This window comes from Oryctolagus cuniculus, chromosome 3 (genome assembly GCF_964237555.1).
Source record: "Oryctolagus cuniculus chromosome 3, mOryCun1.1, whole genome shotgun sequence".
NCBI lineage: Eukaryota > Metazoa > Chordata > Mammalia > Lagomorpha > Leporidae > Oryctolagus > Oryctolagus cuniculus.
This window is the reverse complement of record NC_091434.1, coordinates 3,592,171-3,610,521: the sequence shown is the minus strand read 5'-3', so window position 1 is coordinate 3,610,521 and position 18,351 is coordinate 3,592,171. Positions and strand designations below refer to the sequence as shown.

The following is an 18,351-nucleotide window of genomic DNA, read 5'->3' as shown; positions in this document are numbered from 1 at the left end:
GCAGAACGAGGCTGGGGCTTCCACCCAGAGCTCTGATGCTACGCCAGGCCCTGCTCCGAGAGCCTCAGAAACACCACCTCACTTGCTGTCAAACACACAGTCTCTCTCTTCACACACACGCGCGCGCACACACACACACGCGTGCTCTATTACAGATGACGGAACTGGAACACGAAGTTCAGGAACTTGGCCGAGTACACACCGCCACGCAGCGGAGCTGGGTTCTGCTAACTGGGATGAATTTCTCAATGGTGAAAGAAAGAGGCAAGGTGCAGAAGAACGCGCGTGGATGTAGTCGACGGCACGAAACGCACACGGGGAAACTAAACGCGCACGCTCCGCGTGTCAGGGTCGCGCACGCCCCGCGAGTCAGGGTCGCACACGCTCCGCGTGTCAGGGTCGCACACGCTCCGCGGTGTCAGGGTCACGCACGCTCCGCGTGTCAGGGTCGCGCACAGGGAGTCCGCACAGGAAACGCATCCCGCGGCGTGATGTCCTCCCGGCTCACCCGTGTGGTCACCAATGACGGTGTCCCTCCTAAACGGCAGGACGGACTCCCACTGTGCACAGGAGCTGTCTTCATCCACTCGCTCTGGCACGCGCCCAGGTCGTCTGCGTGTCTGCCTGTCTCACATCACTCCTGCGGTGCGAGTCACGCGCCAGGGGCCACATTTCCAGTGCTCATTTCCGTTCCTCTGGAAAGCCCCCTGTAGTGTCGCTGGTCACGCAGCGGCTCCGTTTTCAGTGTGCAGAGGAGCCCATGCCCTCGCCCATCGTGGCTGCATCCCTGCCAAGTGAGCTCCCGCCGCTCCGCGTCCTGGCCCACGCCTGCGTAACTTTTTGATACACGTCCATTTCTTCTACAGTATGAAATACACATAAATAAAAAACGCAAACAGCCAAACAGGCGTGAGGCGGCACCTCGCTGTGCCTGGACCTTGCACGGTCCTGTGATGCCAGGGCTCTGTTCAGCCGGCTGTTGGCCATTTGGAAGTCTTCCTTGGAGAAAAGTCAACCAGGTCCTTCGCCAATCCCTCCCTCCGTCGGTTACGTGTCTTGAGCTCCGCGCATATTCTGACACAGGACGCTTACCAGGCTGTGGCTTGCAGACGGGGTCTCTCCAGCCTGCGGATTCCTTTGCTATGTAGCAGTTTTAGCTGGAGTCGATCCTTCTGCCTCCTTACCCCTGTGTTGCCCGGGCTTTCAGGCCCATAGTTAGAAAGTCTTTGCCCGGACCACGTCGTGAGCGCATCTCTGTTTTCTTCTAGAGTTCACCTGTCAGGTCTTACGTTCACGTATTCAATGCACTCTGGGTTGACTGCTGTGTGTGGTGTGAGACAAGGGCCTGACCGACGCTCTGCCTGAGGGCATGCAGTGTCCCCAGCACCACCTGTCAGAGACTGACCTGTCACTGCGTATCTCCAGCATCGCTGCTGACCGCCAGTGGACTGCAGCGCGTGGGGTATTTCTGGACTCTCCACTTGGTTCTGCTGGTCTGCTTTTACGACAGCATCATACTGTTTGATTGTGGTAGCTTCGTGATGTACTGCAAAGTCAGCCGGTGCGATGTCTAGCACTTTCCTCTTTTTGCCAAGACTGCTTTGGCTGTTTGAAGTCTTTTGTGGTTTCCCATAAATTTCAGGTTTCTTTCTATCTCTGTGAACAATGTCCTTAGAATTTTGACAGGGATCGCATTGAATCTGCAAATCACCTGGGTACTATGAACATTTTAACAATATTATTTCTTCCAACCTAAGATCATGAACTATCTTTCCACTTCCTGTGACTTTTTCAAATTAATTTATCAATGTTTTATAGTTTATATTGTAGAGATCATCCTTGCTTAGGGTTGTTTCTAAGTTCTCTTTTTAAAAGCTACTTATTTATTTATTTGGTGGGGGGGGGGAAGGAAAGAGAGAGAGAGAGAGAATCCTCCACCTGCTGGTTCACTCCGCCAGGTGCTCACAACAGCCAGGGCTGGGCCAGGCTGAAGCCCAGAGCCAGGAACTTCCCCTGGCCTCCCACGTGGCGGCAGGACCCTACGTACTTGGGCCCTGTCTGCTGTCTCTCAGGCTGACCAGCAGGAGCTGGAATGGAAATGGGGGTGGGACTCGGTCCCAGGCGCTCCGAGATGGGATGTGGGTGTCCCGAGTGGCAGCTTAGCTCACTCCGCTACAACTCCTGCCCCAAATTTTATGGTTCATATTGTAAATGAGATTGTTTTTCATTTCTTTTTTTGGATGTAGAATTAATTTCTTTTTCGGTATACAGAATCTCTACCTATTTCTGTATGCTGCTTTTCCCAGCTGCTTCTTTTACTGAGTTCCAGTCTCCTACTTCTGTGCTCTGCAAAGATCCTGATGGGGATTTTGATCCTTTTAATACTGCCAGGCGTGTTCTGTGGCCCAACACGCGGCTCATCCTGGAGAAGTTCTGTGTGTACTTGCCAAGTGGGTATTTTGTTGCATCAAACACCCTGCCGACGGCTGCTGGGTCCCTTGGGTCTGAAGCAGAGTTCGAATCCAACGTTTCCTCACTGATCTTGTTTGGGTGACCTGGACGTTGGTGAACCGGTGCTGTTATAATCTCGCTCTCCCTTCAGAGGCAGCCACACACGCTCCGTATATTTAGGTGTCCTGATGCTGGGGCCTGCTTGCTTGCCACTGCTACGTCCTCCTGACGCGCTGGCCCTCCCATCATTCCATAGGGATGGATGCCAAGTCGCAGGTGACAATGCATCACGCCGAGCTGCCCTTCCTGTAGTTTCTGACTTGGAGCCTATTTTGTCTGAAGCAACTGCAGCCGCTTCTGCTCCTTTTGGTTCCCATTTACATGAGCCATCTGCCCCATCCGTTCACTCTCAGTCCACGCGTGTCCTTGCAGGTAAAGGAAACTTCTTGCAGGCAGCACATACACTGTTTTTTTAAAAGATTTATTTTTTATTTATTTGAAAGACAGAGTTACAGAGAGAGGTAGAGACAGACAGAGAGAGGTCCACAATGGCTGGAGCTGCACTGATCCAAAGCCAGGAGCTTCTTCCGGGTCTCTCTTTCCCCAGGGTGCAGGGGCCCAAGGACTTGGGCATCTTCTACTGCTTTCCCAGGCCGCAGCAGAGAACTGGATGGGAAGAGGAGCAGCCGGGACCAGAACTTACACCCACATGGGATGCTGGCACCACAGGCAGAGGATTAACCTACTGCACCACAGTGCCGGCCCCACATTTGCTTATTTTTTCTTTTGCTTGATCAGGCCAGTGCTCAAAACTCTCTATTGCATTTTTTCCTTCTACTCTTGTATTCTTCAGTTCCAAGGTTTCTGCTAGGTTCATGTTTGTTTCTAGGTTCACCTTTTCAGTTTGTTCTTGTGTTGTTTTCCTGAATTAATTTACTTGTGTTCTGTGATGTTCTTCTGGCCACTGGTGATGGCCTCCTTGCTGGCAGAGCGCAAGGCACCACACAGCATCACAAGGCAAGAGACGGTGAGCAAGGCCACGATTGTGGCAAAGCAGGTAAAGCTGCCGACTGCAATTCGGGCATCCCACGTGGGCGCTGGTTCTACTCCTGGCTGCTCCACTTCTGATTCAGCTCCCTGCTAATGGCCTGGGAAAAGCAGCAGAAGATGGCCCCAGTGTTTGGGCCCTGCACCCACATGGGAGACCTGGAGGAAGCTTCTGGCTCCCAGCTTTGGCCTGACCTAGACCTGGCCGTTGCAGCTACCTGCAGAGTGAACCAGCAGATGGAAGCTCGCTCTCTCCCCCTCTCTCTGTAACTCCTAAAAATAAATAAATATATCTTTAAAGAAATAAAAATAAAAGGATAGCATTCCTGTCTGTCTGGTCTCTCCCCCTTTTTGCAAAACCACCAGGATTCCTCCATAATGCCTCATCTAAACCTGACTTCCTCCCCAAACATTTGCAGTTTTAATATCTCACAATGATTAAATGTCAATACACAAAGCCCTGGGGTGACATGCAAATCTCCCCAAACCACAGATGGTGCCGGATTTTCTGATTCTTCATGATCCTTGCAGACTTGGTGAAGGAGCCTACAAACTTGATGAAGTCATCTCTTCTGCACCTTAGGGTGGCTTCTAAGGAAAGCTATTCACCTGAAGGGGTAGGGGGATAGCGACCTGCTGGGGGGCACTGTGAGAATTCGAGTCTCGGACTCAGGGAGCTGGTGTCTGTGATGTTGGCACCTATGTGATTCTTGGGGTCAAAAGCTGGGGGGGTGGTCTTCGTGGCTATGAGGGCTGCTGGAGTCCCCAGCTGTGTCTCTGGGTCCAGCAGCCAGGGGGTGGAGTCAGCAGGGGTGAGGGGCAGGCCAGGGTGTGCACACTCTCTTCGGGGCAGGACTGCAGGCACACGAGTGCTATCAGAGGCCGGGTATGGGCTTGAGCATGGTGGTAGAGGTAGCGGGCTGGGACCGACCCAGTGCACCACGTGGAGGGGCGACAGAAGCGTGTACATTCCTGACTGCAGGGCCAAGCTGCAGGCCAGTTAGAAGGGTCAGGCTATTTGTGCATGTGGGTGGTTGTGGGCCAAACCAGCAGTGCATGTGCGGTGCTCCTGCAGGGGCAGCTCTGGGTGCAAGCATGGCAGAGGGCAGGGCCAGGCTGGCAGGGTCCAACAGCCTGGCTGCAGGGCTCAGCCCTGGGTGCTCGCAGGGCTGGGGCAGGGTTCTGCGCTGGGCAGGCAGGTGCAGTCGCTGGTCTGGGTCCTCGGGCCAGAGTGGCCCACGGAGGCAGCAGCTGGGGTGGCTCTGGCAGCATGGGTGGTGGTTTAGACACCTGAAGGGTGGGTCCCTGGGATGGGGAGACCCCAAGAGGGGCTCAGCCACATGACACGGGTGGCTCCAGAGAGGGGTGACGGAGGCAGAAGGTGCAGGAAGACTGTGACTGTGGAAGAAACGCAGGGCCCTCGTGGTTAGCGCGGCCGGCGTTTCTGAATCCAGGCTGGCGCTCAGTGCTGCGGTGAACTAATGTGGGCAAACGCACTTCTGCAGGTGGCGTGCGTGCATCAGCAGACATACGCTGGAGTGCTGGCCCAAGCGTGCACGCGTGTGACACGGTCCAGTTCCCTTGCATGCTGGTGCCAACGTACAGTCCCTCCAGCAATGCAGGAGGGAGTTGTCTCCGCACGTGTGCCATGGCTGAAACTGGTATGCTCTGCAGTTGTTGTTGTTCAAGAAGCCAACAGTGAATTTGTTTTGCCATTGTCTTCAACCACAGCAAAACCTTCCAAAGCTAGAAATGCGCTGTGCCACCCGTTCGGTCAGACACCACTTTTTTTTTTTTTTTAGCCTGCTGCCTGTTTTTTACAACTATACCCTTCCTGAGGCATATATCCACATCACAATTCACCCACTCCTTTTTGTAGCCACGTTGCAACCATCCCAATAGATCAGTGTCATCGTCCCAACCAGGGCCCCTCCCGCTCGTCAACTTTAACCCTTTCCTTTCTCCTCAGGCAACCGATAATCCACTGCCTGCAGAGATTTGCTTCTTGTGGACATTCAACAGAAGCGGAACGATGCACGGCCTACTGAGTCTGGCTTCTTCTACTTGGCACAGTCTTCTTTAGGTTTGTCTATGCTGTAGCATGTGTCGGTTGTTCAGCTTTTACTCCCAAAGAGTATTCCATTGCACAAATACACTGTATTTCAATGATCCATTCACCAGCATATGGATCTTGGACTGTTTTATATTTTTGGCTGAGTAATGCTACTATGACTATTCATGTACAATGTATTTTTAAATATTTTATTTATTTGAAAGGCAGAATTACAGTGAGAGGGAGAGAGAATCTTCCATCTGCTGGTTCACTTCCCAGATGCGAGAACTCCTAGAACTCCACCCAGGTCTCCCACGTGGGTCAGCGACCCAAGCACTTGGGCATCTTCTGTTTTTTTCCCAGGTGCTTAGCAAGAGCGGGACTGAAGTGGAGCAGCCAGGACTTGAACCAGCACCCACATGGGACACCAGCATCGTAGGCAGCAGTTCAACCTGCTGTGCCACAATGCTGGCTGGCCCCACATGCAATATTTTTGTATGGACATATATTTTCATTTCTCCTGGACAGAGTTCTAAGAGTGGAACTGAGTGGTGAATTTATGATTAACTTTTTTTGACAGGCAGAGTTAGAAAGAGAGAGAGGGAGAGAGAGAGAGACAGAGAGAAAGGGCTTCCTTCCATTGGTTCACCCCCTAAATGGCTGCTACAGCCAGTGCTGCACTGATCTGAAGGCAGGAGCCAGGTGCTTCTCCTGGTCTCCCATGGGGTGCGGGCCCAAGCACCTGGGCCATCCTCCACTGCACTCCCGGGCCACAGAAGAGAGCTGGCCTGGAAGAGGAGCAACCGGGACAGAATCCGGCGCCCCGACCGGGACTAGAACCCAGTGTGCTGGCGCCGCAGGCGGAGGATGAGCCTAGTGAGCCGTGGTGCCGGCCATGATTAACTTTTAAGAAACTGACAAACTGTCTTTCAAAGAGGCTCCACCATTCTACACTGCCCATGTGAGGCTCATTTTTCTCTAAGACCTCAACATTTGTAACTATTTGTCTTTTTGACCACGGACATCCCCGTGGGTGGGAAATGCACGAACTCTTCCACTGCGGTGTTCATTTTCACTCCTTTAGTGGTAAGTGGTGTGGATCCTCTTCTCACGGTCTTCTTAGCTCATCATCTTCCTTTGTGGGTGTCTTTCAGGGCTTCTGCCCATTTTTTGATTGGATTGCCTTCCTTCTTCCCCAAAATATTTATTTATTTCAATTTTATTTGAGAGAGAGAGAGAGAGAGAGACGGAGACATAACTCCCATCTGCTGGCTCACTCTCCAAGCAACAGCCAAGGCCTGGCCAGGAGGAAGCTGGGAGCCTGGACTTCCACCTGCTGTGCCATGTGTGCAGGAGCTGGGGCTCCAGTGCTCCGGACATCACGTGCGCCTCCCAGGGTGTGCATTGGCAGGAAGCTGGATTGCAAGTGGAGCAGCCAGACCTGGAATCAGCCCTCCCGTACGGGACACAGGCATCCCCTGCACCACGCACTCACCCGTCTGTCTTCTGGAGATGTACTCTGTACAGTAGGTAAGAACTCTGTAGCAGGCACACATTTTGCAAATATCTTATTCCAGTCTGTTGCCTGCCTTCCTGATTTCTTAACGATGCCTTTTGCAGTGGAAAGTTTTGAATTTTGGTGAGGTTCAATTCAGCAATTTAGTCTGTCCAGGTAGTTTGCAGTCCTTTTTTTAAAAAAAGATGATTTATTTATTTATTTATTTGAGAGGTACAGTTACAGACAGTGAGAAAGAGACAGAGAGAAAGGTCTTCCAGGGGCCCAAGGACTTGGGCCATCTTCCACTGCTTTCCCAGGCCACAGCAGAGAGCTGCATGGGACACGGGAAGAACAGCTGGGACTAGAACCGGCGCCCATAGGGGATGCTGGCTCTGCAGGCGGAGGATTAACCCACTGCGCCACAGCCCTGGCCCCTGCGTTCCTTGTATGTGCGGGGCTGGTCCTTTCCCGTGTTGAACATCTTTTACGATGTTCCACATCCACCATGACTTTTACGAGATCTGTTCACATCCCTCTGCTATGTTTTATATTGGATTATTGACCTTCTTACAGAAAAATGCCTTCTCGTCTGGTACCGAGTGTAACCTCCCTTCCCGGGTGCCGTCCGGTACCGAGTGTAACCACCCTTCCCGGGTGCCGTCCGGTACCGAGTGTAACCACCCTTCCCGGGTGCCGTCCGGTACCGAGTGTAACCTCCCTTCCCGGGTGCCGTCCGGTACCGAGTGTAACCACCCTTCCCGGGTGCCGTCCGGTACCGAGTGTAACCTCCCTTCCCGGGTGCCGTCCGGTACCGAGTGTAACCTCCCTTCCCGGGTGCCGTCCGGTACCGAGTGTAACCTCCCTTCCCGGGTGCCGTCCGGTACCGAGTGTAACCACCCTTCCCGGGTGCCGTCCGGTACCGAGTGTAACCTCCCTTCCCGGGTGCCGTCCGGTACCGAGTGTAACCTCCCTTCCCGGGTGTCGTCTGGTACCGAGTGTAACCTCCCTTCCCGGGTGTAGGATGTAGGAAGGACTCTGTGTAGCTGAATTGGTCAATTTTCCCTTCTCTGACTCCTGGGTTTGCATCGTATTTAGGAGGCTGCTCCCCCCGGAGGTGATGGCGTATTTCCTTCACGTTTTTGTTTTACGTCTCTGGTCTGCTTGGAGTCGTCTGGGCTACCGCGTGAGGAGACGGACACGCACTGTCTCCTTTGCCAGGGGCTTGGGGGTTGCTCTCACACATTTACTTTCCTTTTTCTCACATGTCAGGAAGCCACCTTAATTACAGGGTGCACGTCTATATGTGTCTGGGTGTTCTTCCCAGCCTGCTCTTCGTGTCCACTGCGGTCTTTCCAGTCCTCTGTCTGACCGGCAGGGCTCTTAATAACACGTCTGAACACCTGGCAGGATTCCGTCCTCCTCCTCACATTCCATTTTCAGAATTTTAATGGCCACTCTCAGTTACTTGTTTTCCACCCAAAGTTTAGGGTGGTCACTCCCACACCCCAAGTGCCCCAGCGTAATCCTACTGGTATTTGTATCTGGATTCTATTTTAGTTGTAGATGATGTCTGAACGAGTTATTTATGATGCTGAGTATTCCCACCTAAGAACACGGCTACTTTTCCATTTCTCTGTATCTGATGCATCTCACAGTCTGTCCACGGCATGGCCATTTATTACGCGCGGTTCTGTCACTGCTGTTGTACACAGACTGCTGTCTAACTGCTGTTCCCATATACAAAGCTACAGCTTTCCGCAGGCTAACTTCCTAGCTCCCCATCTTACTTCTGTTACTTGAAGTGGATTCCCATTGAAGTCGCTTTGCTTTTCTCTGTGTAGGAACCATTTGCCCGCAGTGATCCCTTACCCTTCCACCCCACTCCCCACTCCCCGTGCGTCCCCCTAAGCCCTCAGCAGTTCCTGGCAGACACTGCCAAGCAGCAGCGCTGCAAGTGGCCCTTGTGTTTTCGCTGCCATTTGTTGAAATGTTTTCAGCAAATTTAATTAAATATGACACTGGGTTATGAATGAAGATAGAAATATTTTGTTATGTTAAAAAAGTACTCACATATTCCAATTTTGTTGAGTGTTACCATTTTTTAAATTATTTATTCATTTGAAAGTCAGAGTTACACAGAGAAGAGAGGCAGAGAGAGAGAGAGAGAGAGAGAGAGAGACAGAGAGAGGTCTTCCATCTGCTGGTTCACTCCCCAATTGGCTGCAACAGCTGGAGCTGAGCTGGTCCAAAGCCAGGAGCCAGGAGCTTCTTCTGGGTCTCCCACGTGGGTGCAGGGGCCCCAGGGCTCGGGCCATCTTCTATTGCTTTCCCAGGCCACAGCAGAGAGCTGGATCGGAAGTGGAGCAGCCGGAACTCAAACCAGCGCCCATATGGGATGCCGGCACTGCAGGCAGCAGCTTTACCCACTACACCACAGCGCTAGCCCCAAGTGTTACCATTTGTAAAGAATTATTTATTGGGTCAATGCTGTGGTGTGGCAGGTAAAGCTGCCACCTGCGGCACTGGCATCCCATCTAGGCACTGGTTCAAATCCTGGCTGCTCCTCTTCCAATTCAGCTCTCTGCTATGGCCTGGGAAGGCAGTGGAAGATGGCCCAAGTGCTTGGGCTCCTGCACTCACGTGGGAGACCCAGAAGAAGCTCCTGGCTCCTGGCTTCAGATCAGCACAGCTCCAGCCATGGTGGCCATCTTGGGAGTGAACCAGCGGACGGATGACCTTTCTTTCTGTCTCTCCCTGTCTGTAACTCTACCTCTCAAATAAATAAATAAATCTTTAAACAACAAGATCTATTTATTTATTTGAAAGTCAGAGTTACAGAGAGAGACAGAGATCTTCAGTCCACTGGTTCACTCCCTAGATGGCTGCAACAGGAGCCGGGGGCCAGGAGCTTCATCCAGGTCTCCCACGTGGCAGGGGACTGAACACCCGGGCCATCCTCTGCTGCTTTCCCAGGTGCATGAGCAGGGAGCTGGATGGGAAGTGGAGCAGCCGGGACTTGAACCGGCAACCATGTGGGTGCAGGCGTTACAGACGGCTTTACCAGTGATGCCTCAGCACTGGCCCTCTGAGTGTTACCTTTCAGTATCAGGAACGGCCACTGAGGTAGTAAGTTGTCCTTTCATCACCCTTTGGGCTCTCTGTGGAAGACGTCTCTTTAGACATCCCGGACTTGAGTTGCTCTTGCACTCGGGAATAACCACCACTCAGTTCCGTGTTTTACTGATTTAACGTGCGGCTGGCTTTAGCGTGAGAATATGTTAGTTTGCATTATGCATTGATACCCCAAAGCAAAACAGAGCCGTGGTTTTATCTGCACTCACTCGGGCTTAGCATCAGTGCTACGCTTATGTCACAGAACATCCTCGCGTCATCTTTGTGTTTTACAAATATAGATTTCACCATGTAGGTACGTTGTCACGGTGATCACGCCTGGTTCAGCCTGTCTTCATGCGGCTTCCACAATGGGTACAACCACAACCACAACCACAACCACAACCCGTGACCACTGCCACGGCTTTGGCAGGTGTCAGTGTGCCGGCTCTGTTTAAGTACGGAACTGTGCCATCTCATCTGATTACCCCCTCTGACCAGGGGGCAGGTGTTGCCGGTATCTCCATTTACAGAGGAGAAGCCCACGACAGAGGAGGAATCGCAGACTTCTGTGTGGTGCCGCGTGATATTTAATCAACATGCCACCTGACTTGTCAGTCGCCTGAGGGTGGATGTTTGGACTGGCAGGGACACCTACGTCCCCATCAGGTGCCCGAGTGTGGTAACCTGCTCTGGCTCCGGCTCCAGCTTCCTGTTACTGTGCACCCTGGGAGGCAGAGGAGAGGGTTTGGGCAGCTGGCTCTGTGCCAGCCACATGGGACACCCGGATCGAGTCCCTGGCTACTGGCTTCAGCCCACGGCCAGTACACGGGAGCTCTGTCTGTCTCAACAACACAACCACTCTCCTCTGTGTCCCCTGATTTAGTTGAAGGAGGTAACACCATTGCTCTGAGTTCTCTTTGGTTTTGGGTTTGACTGGCGGTGAACTCCACTTCTGAATGCCGCTCGCTGGCCACTCAGACCTTCCACTCACACCTGATCCTGTGCTGGCCACTGGCCGCTCAGGACTCTACCTGTGCCCGGCACGTCAGCTGGGGGACAAGAACTAAATGCCAGGCAGGGCTTGATGAGCTGCCCAACAGCAGGGTCCGTACGTAGTTTCCGTGGAGCTCCGGGGAGCAGGCTGGGGCGCTCTGGGGAAGAGGGAAGGCTGGGAGTGACGGGATGGGAGGGGCGTGGCACTTCCTGTTGAAGGGGAGCCCCATGTGCACGGCCTGCGGGGTCACACGGGTGAAGGGACACAGGAGGCTGACGGGGGGGGGGGGGCGTGCTGCTGTCCCCCACCAGCTCCCTGCTGGAGGCTGCTCTGGGTTTTCTTCTTTGTCCACACTACAAACAAGGCAGACACAAACAGCTTTCGAAATCCTCCATGGAAGACATCCGCAAATCACGCCGCGTGGGCCGGAGCAGGCCTGCCGTTGGGGTCCGGGATGACGACTGAGGGGCCCGCAGCCCGCCATCCGTTCACAGGGGGCTTCTGGTGGCTTTCAGAGCTGAGCCGTGTGGCAGACGACCTGAGTTCCACAACCTAAAATATTGACTCTTCAGCCCTTTAGGGCAAACACTCACTGATTTCTCTTCTATGGCGACTTGTCTTATTATTTTTTAGTATAAATTCTTCAAATAGTGCGTACGAGTAAAAGGGCATACACATTAAAATTCCTGGTATGTCCTTGATCCACGCTCACTTTTTAAAGATTTGTCTATTTGAAAGGCAGGGAGAGAGAGAGAAGGGGGGGGTGGAGAGGGAGGGAGCGAGAGAGAGGGGAGAGGGAGAGAGAGAGAGAGAGAGACAGAGAGAGAGCAAATGAATGAGAATGAATCTTCCATCCGCCGTTTCACTGCAATGCTGGGGCTGGGCCAGGCGGAAGGCAGGAGCTTGGAACTACAGCCATCAGGTCTCTCACGTGGGCCAGGTCCCCAGCACGTGGGCCGTCTTCTGCCGCTTTCCCTGGCTCATTAGCAGGGAGCTGGGTCAGACCTGGAGCAGGTGGGACTCGAACCGCCGCTCGTATGGGATGCTGGCCTTGCTGACTGAGCCCCGATGCCAGCCTGGATCCACGCTCCTCTGAAAACGTCGTGCTGGGGCTGTGCTGTGCTGCAGCAGGTAAAGCCGCGGCCTGGGACGCCGCATCCCCTGCGGGCTCCGGCTCACGCTGCTCTGCTCCACTGCCAGTCCAGCTGCACCCACGGGGGAGACCCGGATGGAGCTCCTGTCTGCTGGCTTCAGCCTGGCTCAGCCCTGGCTGTTGTGGTCATTTGGGGAGTGAAGCAGTGGAGGGATGATCTCCCTGTGTGTGTGTGTGCATGTGTGTGTGATCTCCCTCTCTCTGTAACTCTTTCAAATAAATAAATAAATCCTTGAAAAATATCTATGCATATAAATTTCATGCTAACACATGTATCCAGCAACAATGGATGGGAATGACTTTTCCCACACGCACCCCAACTCACTATCATGATTTCAAACTTTCACCAACCACACAGGTGAGGAGATGGAGGAAGATCATCCTGCATTTAAATTTCTCTGCCAGTGTGTTCCAAACATCTATTTTATTACATTTCGGTTCTTCTTTGCCTTCTTTTTCATGGTGCTGGTTCAGAATTTCCTACTGTTTTCTATGACCTCTACAGATGAAAGATTCTCTGCGTCACAGTTGCAAATATTTTCCTTAGTTTATAATACGACTTTAACATCACTTGTGCAATCTGCCGTTTGAATTTTGTGTTGTTCAATACATCAGCCTACTCTTGATTTTCGAAGGCTGGGTGACGAAGTGAGTTAATTTACATAAAGCACTTTGCATACTATCTGGCACAGAATATTTGTCCCATAAATGCTCTTTTTGTTGTCCCTGCGGTCTGCTCTTCTTCCAGTACTGCTGTGTTTAATTTGCTTTGTATCTTTCAATCTCAACTCAAGTCACCAGGACAGGCCCCTGCATTCTTCCTGTTTTGGGACTTTCTGGACATCTCCTGAGCCCACTTCTCTATGAACCTCAGAGTGAGCTTTTCACTCAAACTGCTGATTCGGATTGGAATTGGATTCACAGCACAGAGTAGTGGAAAAGTAATGTGCTTTTGCACTCGGAGTTTTTAGTGATTTCAAGTAATTCCTCAATCTACTTGTTCAAATCTTTCATTTTCTTCAGTAAATTTTTATCAATATAATTCTGTACAATTCTGTAAAATTTATCAATATAGGGGCCGGCACTGTTGGGCAGCAGGTAAAGCTACCACCTGTGGTGCCGGCATCCCATATGGGCGCCAGTAAGAGACCCGGCTGCTCCACTTCCGATCCGGCTCCCTGCTGTGGCCTGGGACAGCAGTAGATGATGGCCCAAGTCCTTGGGCCCCTGCACCCACGTGGGAGACCTGGAGGAAGCTCCTGACTCCTGGCTTTGGATCGGTGCAGCTCCGGGCCATTGTGGCCATCTGGGGAGTGAACCAGCGGATGGAAGCCTCTCTCTCTCTCTCTCTCTCTCTCTCTGCCTCTCCTTCTCTCTCTGTGTGACTTTCAAGTAAAATAAATAAATCTTTAAAAATATTTATCAATATAATTTCTTATTAAACTCATTGAGTTTTCTGTAAATAGAATCATGTAATTGTAAAAAATAATATCCTCATTTATTAAATATTTACAGCTCCTTTTTATCTTATTACATTTGTTAAACTTCCGAGGAAACATTAACTCGCAGTTCTGATAGGAACCTCTAACAAGTTTTCCCTTTTAGTAGGAATGCCTCTGACACATCAAGGTCACGCATAAACTGTGTGTGCCCTTGGCTTTCATGGTACACGTGAGCTGGAGAAGAGTTTCCTCCTTGGAGATAACAAAGATATTTTGAAAGCAGCTTTCAGTGTCGACCGCATCAGCCGCGGAGTGGAGTCCTGCAGACGTGAATCCTGCAGGTGCACAGGGAGTAGGCCGGGAAGAGGGCAGGAGGGCTCTGGAGGGAGGTGAGGGCGGGCCAGGCCCCCAGGCAGCACAGCGGCAGGTGCCAAGGCCTGGGGAGCGTGGATGAGTGGACGCTGACAGTGGTGGGGACAGGGGCTGCACTGGGAGGGGCCGGGAGACCAGCACAGAAAGGGCTCCGGAAATCCAGCTCTGAGCATTTACCGAGAAAATGAGCCTCCCGCGTCAGCACCCCTCTCCAAGGTGACCCAGGACCAAGGGTGGACACACCTGAAACCCAGGGCAGAAAATGGGCCTTACGCGTCTTCATAAGGTTCCTGGGAGTGACCAGAGCTGTGGCGCTGCGGGTAAAGGCGCTGCCTGAGAAGCCGGCCTCCCACATGGGTGCCTGTTCAAATTCCAAATGCTCCACTTCCGATCCAGCTCCCTGCTTGGCCCTCCCAAGTGCCTGGGCCCTGGCACCGACATGGGAGACCTGGAAGAAGCTCCTGGCTCCTGGGCCCGCACCTGTCCAGCTCCAGCTGCTGTGGACATTTGGGTAGTGAATCAGTGGAGAGGAGATCTCTCCCTGTGTGTGTGTGTGTGTGTGTGTCCGTAAACTGTGCCTTTCAAATAAATCTTTAAAAACAAAAACAAAAAGTTCATGGAAAATGAGTTATGGAAAACCATACATGGATTTCAAACTTTTTTGCACCAAAAGAAAGGCCGTTTAATTCTGTTTTTCTGGACTTTTTGAAGCCTCCTGGTGCCTGCTGACGAGCACCTGACAGAACCTCACGGGGACGTCCGTGGGAAGGTCACCAAGAGCCCACACGGCGGCCGCAGCACCCTGGCGGCTCATTGCTCAGGAACCGTACCTGCTGTGGGGTCTTGTTGGAGAAGATGACGGCAGAGCCTCCCTCTTCTTCGGTGGGGTAGTCGGGAAACGTGCCGGTCAGGTTCCTGCGGAGAGTAGAGGCAGCGTGAGGCCCAGCCACCGGCACTCAGGGATCTGCGCACGGCCGGGCAGCGGGCAGGTGGTCACGCGCCGGGCCCCTGTAGCAGGAGCAGCGCACAGGAACTGCGGGTACTGAGGGCATGGCCCTTCCCCCAGGGACCCGCTACAACGGGACAAACGTTTCTCTTTGCAACAGATCGTATTTTTTTCCCCTTAAATGCTGAGAAGCTCAATGCCTGTGAGTTGAGGATGAAGACAGAAGCACAAATCATTGCTTCCTGTTTAACCTTCGGGGTAAACACAGGATTCCGAAACTCAACAGGAGGACGGAGTTGCGCACATCACAAGGTCAGGACAGCGTGCGAGCCGCACACTCACGTCCGGATTCCCCGTGAGCCTGGGCCCCGTATTTATGCGTCACAAACAGCTTTCTCCTGTGGCCCTGCGAGCTCTGCACTTTCTAAAGCAGACGCGGGACCTACTGCTGACAACTCCCGCTGGAACAGGGTCATTGACTATCTCCAAAGGAAACTCGCGTTGCCACAGGAGTTGGGTTTACTCTACACAGAGAAGGACCCCGTTACTGGCAAGCTGGTTCCACTAGTTCACAAACGTGTGCGATCTAAGGGATCGAGAGCGTAACGTTGAAAATGACTTTGCATCCACGGTTCTCCAGGAACCCTTCACACCCAGTCATTTCTGAGGGCCCCAGAAAGCTTTCGTTACGCGAGTTACACTCCTTGAGATTCACTGGATTACACGGTAAAGCCCAGGACTTCAAAATACAGACATTCAATCCATGGAAATGCAAACCCATTATATGCTAACCTGCAAAACACACATTTTTATCAATATCAAATATATTTTCTGAAAAAAAAATTACTGAGTTGCGCTTCAGTTTTGCATCTTTCCAGGTCCCTTTACTGCCTTCCTTCACGGAGTGAGGAGCACGCTTGTGTCTGCTTCTGGATTCCAAACTGTCTGTCTCGAGGCAGACGAAGGCAACCTGGCCTCGCGCGGCTGTGCCGTGGACCAGGGAGGGAGCCTCCGAGCCTCTCCCAGCCTCATGCGGCTGTGCCGTGGGCAGGGGAGGGAGCCTCCGAGCCTCTCCCGGCCTCACGCGGCTGTGCCGTGGGCAGGGGAGGGAGACTCTGAGCCTCTCCCGGCCTCACACAGCTGTGCGTGGGCCGGGGAGGGAGCCTCCGAGCCTCTCCTAGCTTGGATGCTCTGCTCTGATTCCACTCACACCAGGTCCAGGGCGGTGCCCTAGTGCCTGGGACGTGGTCTGCGTGAGGTCCCACACCTTCCCAGCCTCGGAGCACGCCGGCAGGATGGTGGTGGAGCCGGTCAGTGGAAGGCCATGAGGTCGAGAGGGCACTCACTACCCACCTGTCCATTCGCCCATCCGGCCTTTCATGTGAGCCAGGGCTGGGAACCTTTCTTCCGCGAAGGCTGGTGGGATAGTGGCCACACACAACCATCACCTCCGAAGTGCACCTGCTGTGCTTGCACTGAACTTCAAGCCCTGCCCGCGCCTCCCTTGGCAGCGCCGGACCCAGTGGTTTCGGGGACTCATAGGGCCTGCAGGCTGGACGTTCCCCACGCCTGAATCAACAAAAGTCTGTGTAGTCCCAAGTAGATTCTGCACGCAGTGGTGACAGGGATCGGAGAAGCCAAGGGGCAGGTGTGGCGCCTCACCGTCCACAATCACGGGGCTGATGCCCCCGCGTTCTCCAACACACTGCCTGTCCACGAGCCTCACACCTCCACCCTGCACACTGCTGACCACCTTCTGCCCAGCCCGACCAGGATAAAATCTACCAAAGTCTCTGCACCGAGAATCCCAGTGCTGTCTCTTCACACCCACCCACCTCATTCCTGCAACAGCCCCTGCCCGAGCAACCCCGAAAACAACTCCATTTCCTCATCCTGAAGCCTGCGCGGGAAGTTGTTAGAACCAGAGTGGAATCATTTTCCTCAAGCCAACGAATGACGAAGGCTGGAGGATCTCACGCATGCGCCTGATGACAGAGGAGCGGCAAGGCCTCTGCAGGACCCCGCCTCGCACCAAGTCCCCCCAACAGCAGAGAGGGAGCTCCTGTGAGGGCGCCGCCTGGCAGTGGACTGCCAGCACCTGCCGCTGGCCCTGAAACTAAGGCTACGCTGTGTGGACTGCCACCACCTACCGCCGGCCCTGAACCAAGGCTATGCTACGTGGACTGCCAGCACCGGCCGCTGGCCCTGAACCAAGGCTACGCTACGTGGACTGCCAGCACCTGCCGCTGGCCCTGAACCAAGGCTACGCTACGTGGACTGCCAGCACCGGCCACTGGCCCTGAACCAAGGCTACGCTACGTGGACTGCCAGCACTGGCTTTTGCTATTATGCAATGCGACAAAAGTCTTTTTTTTTAATTATTATTTATTTGAAAGTCTGAGGAACAGAGAGAGAGGAAGACACAGAGACAGAGAGAGATCTTGCCTCTGCTGGTTCACTGCCCACATGGTTCCAATGGCCAGAGCTGAGCCAGGCTGAAGCCAGGAGCCAGAAGATTCTTCTGGGTCTCCCACGTGGGTGCAGGGGCCCAACCGCTTGGACCACCATCCACTGCTTTCCCAGACCATAAGCAGAGAGCTGGACTGGAAGTGGGCAGCGGGGACTTGAACCGGTGCCCACAGTGGATTCTGGCCTCACAGGCGGCAGCTTTACCTGCTACACCACAACGCTGGACCCATGACAAGAGTTTTCAAGGACATAAACCAAACCAACCTGTGTGTATGTGTGTATAATTATATACACATATTCAAGACAAAAAGGATTTTCGTCAATTGTTGTATCATGATTTAATACCACATTTTCACAGTGCCTCTGTAAACAACAGCATCAACCACTCTTATTTTTAAGAGCAATGAAATATTTGGTTATCCTTGGTCACGTTTGTTTATGTAATCAGTCATAACCTGAAACCGAATTAATCTTATCCTGAAAGAATGAAAACCCCGTTGTAGGGTGCACATTGAAGCCGTGTCCTGGGGTGGGCGTTGTGGCTGGGTGGGCAGTGGGTGAAGCCGCGCTCAGGACGCCCGCGTTCCACACTGCAGCGTCGCTCTGAATCCTGGCTTCTGCACCTCGGATGCAGCTTCCGGCTAACGTGCGCCCTGGGAGGCGGCAGGGGACGGCTGCAAGTGCTGGGAGCCCTGCCCCCCACACCGGAGACTGCAGGGAATTCCGGGCGTCTGGCTTGGGCCTGGCGCAGCCCAGGCTGTTGTGGGCATTTGGGGAGTGAACCAGCAGAGTGGAAGACAGTCTCTCTCTCT

At 53.2% G+C, this 18,351-nt stretch overlaps 1 protein-coding gene across 1 annotated transcript in view; it reads right to left on the bottom strand.

The window, feature by feature from the left end:
- IQCA1 (IQ motif containing with AAA domain 1) overlaps positions 1–18,351 on the bottom strand; it is a 150,213-nt gene that overhangs the window by 85,385 nt on the left and 46,477 nt on the right. The window contains exon 7 of the mRNA XM_070070001.1: positions 14,955–15,039. Within this exon, the coding sequence (XP_069926102.1) occupies positions 14,955–15,039 (85 nt within the window). The remainder of the gene's footprint in view (positions 1–14,954; positions 15,040–18,351) is intronic.